This window comes from Penaeus monodon, chromosome 25 (assembly GCF_015228065.2).
Source record: "Penaeus monodon isolate SGIC_2016 chromosome 25, NSTDA_Pmon_1, whole genome shotgun sequence".
Taxonomy (NCBI): Eukaryota; Metazoa; Arthropoda; class Malacostraca; order Decapoda; family Penaeidae; genus Penaeus; species Penaeus monodon.
The window spans coordinates 6,402,039-6,404,486 of record NC_051410.1 but is presented as its reverse complement, the minus strand read 5'-3'; the positions used below and the strand labels follow the sequence as shown (position 1 = coordinate 6,404,486).

The following is a 2,448-nucleotide window of genomic DNA, read 5'->3' as shown; positions in this document are numbered from 1 at the left end:
AGTTATTCACAAGATAATAGACAAAGTAAGGCACCATTTGCCTAATGAAGGTTGATATTAAAGTTTTGAAAATATCCTTGTTAATGAATGGCAGTGCAGAAGAGTTTATCAAGTTACTCACATTTACGGATTTTTATGTTGAAAATTTATTGTTTGGCAGTGAAGATGTGTGTGTAGCTTAGTTCACAATTAATATATTTTTCTTATTCAGTGAATTACAAAATATCTAAAAGTTCATCATAACCCAATAGCACTGAGAGCCCCTAGTGGTTTACTGAACAATGCATCAAGGTGCAGGATAAGTTAGCTGCTTGAGGGAAAATTCAAAAGCAAGGAGAAAATAAAGTTACCCGGCTCTCTTTACTCTTGGCTGCAGCATAAATAATTTCTTAGGTAATGGGGCTATAAAAGCTTACTTTTCAAAGGCTATTTCTCCTCAACAAATGCAGCTTTGTCTAACAAATGCACAACTATTTAGCATACACCACTGATACTATTATGTTTGGTAACTTTATATAATGCATATAATTCATGGTTGCAGGTGATTCTATTCACAGGCATCTCTGCACTTCACTTACTATGTAAAATGCTTTGTATACCAATGACACATAGGGTTTGTAGAAACCTGTGTATGAAATGATTCTGTCTGTAGATTATTAATACAACTTGTCTATAATTTAATTTTCTGCTCTAATGTGTAGCTTGTCTGATGTGTACAGATTTATTCAGGAAAGTGACTGATTGACAATTACTCTCGTAAAAAGTGCAATGCTCTATGCGAATACAAACTAGGAAAATAGGGTAGCAAACTGATTTTAAATTCTTAAAGATAACCTGTGGCAAATCTCTTAAACTGCAAGGAGAAAGAAATGGCTAAAGCCTTTCTCAATGGCTCAGTGGGCTTGGCTCTCTGCGTACTGTTTTATCCATTAACCATGGGTACAAATGATATGTATGTCGTGCCTTCAGTGAACTTTAGGTTAAGTGCAGGTGTTGGAGGCTCTCAGGTACTACAAGCGGCTAGGACCCCAACTCTCCCTAGCACACAGAGTGAGATAGTGATCTGTAAAAGCTGTAGGATGAGGTTATGCAGCATTTGATGTGCAACTACATTATTTATTTATCTAAAGTCTCTTAGGCACTTGGAATTCAGTTTGATTTTAACTAGTTCCCTCTTTCTCTACTACCTGTCAATATATTATTTACTCTTTTTTTAATATAATACAACAGAATAGAAAGGAGAAGAGGTTAAAGTATTAACATTACCCTTTTATTACTGGGCTATGTTTGTGCTGTGTTTACAAATGAGTGACTTTTTTTAAAAACAAATTTAACACATTTTTAATCAAATTCTCATGGCTTTTATTTTTCTAGAATGCTGGTTCTGTAAATTTCTAGTTTCAGTATATTGGTTTGGTTTATTACTTGGTATTACTTATTCTACTAAGAAACATTTCATGTCAAGTAAATGCCCTATTTGTGGAATTTGCTCTCGAATCAGGATCCGATGAGTTCTAGAAATTTCGGTGTATTTTTCACTGGGCTTATAATTATTCACTGAAAGTATAGAATTTGTGGACCATCATCAAGAATACTATTTCACAATGTAAGCCTCTTCTATAGGATTATCTTGGATATGAGTTTTTTTTATACATTACAAATCCAATAGCATGGCCAGAGTGATATAAGAAAATTTCCAAATACAAGTAATTGAAGATACTGGAAACAGTGGAACAAGATTTGATCACGCCAGTCTCTTAAACTGCCAAGGTAAAAATGATTTACCACAGCAACCTTTTGTTTTTTTTTGTAACAAATCTGTATTTACTTTGATCTGTCCATAATGCCTCCTATATTGCAGATGATCTTGAGTGATGAGACATCGTGTCATAATGTTGATGAAATCCTTCGCCTAGTTAGTGCCATCCAGTATGCCGATAACACTGGGAAAAGTAAGTGTTTTTTCACTTCTAACATGATAAATATTGTACCTGAAGTATAGTGGTTTTGTGATACTCTTTGTAGTCTTACCTTATTTTAAGACAAAGGGTTATTAGTGATATTCTGTGAGACTAGCATAGGATTGTCCTAGGTTGGGGAATGGGCAAGTTGAGTTTGGATGATCAAAATTGAGCTTAGGCTAGCCTTGAATTACTCTATTTTATGAAGTGATCACATATATTTAAGTTGGTGCTCTCAGATTTTTTTTTCTTTTATATTAACTCCCCCCAAAAAGCCATACTGAACTATCTCCCTGGTAAAATATTGAGTTAGTTGCTCAAGGGAAAAATTAGAAACTAGGGAAACATAAATTTACCCCACTCTATACTCATGGTGTGGCATGAATGATTGCTTGGATCATGAGGCTAAAAAGAGACCTTCTTTTGAGGGTCTGTTTCTGATTGATGACGCATGATGTAATAGGACATCATCCTGGTGTGAGAACAG

At 34.6% G+C, this 2,448-nt stretch overlaps 1 protein-coding gene across 1 annotated transcript in view; it reads left to right on the top strand.

Annotated features, from left to right (window-relative positions):
• Window positions 1–2,448, top strand: part of LOC119589512 (peroxiredoxin-2-like) — a 14,256-nt gene that overhangs the window by 9,795 nt on the left and 2,013 nt on the right. Inside the window, exon 4 of the mRNA XM_037938113.1 lies at window positions 1,862–1,952. Within this exon, the coding sequence (XP_037794041.1) occupies window positions 1,862–1,952 (91 nt within the window). The remainder of the gene's footprint in view (window positions 1–1,861; window positions 1,953–2,448) is intronic.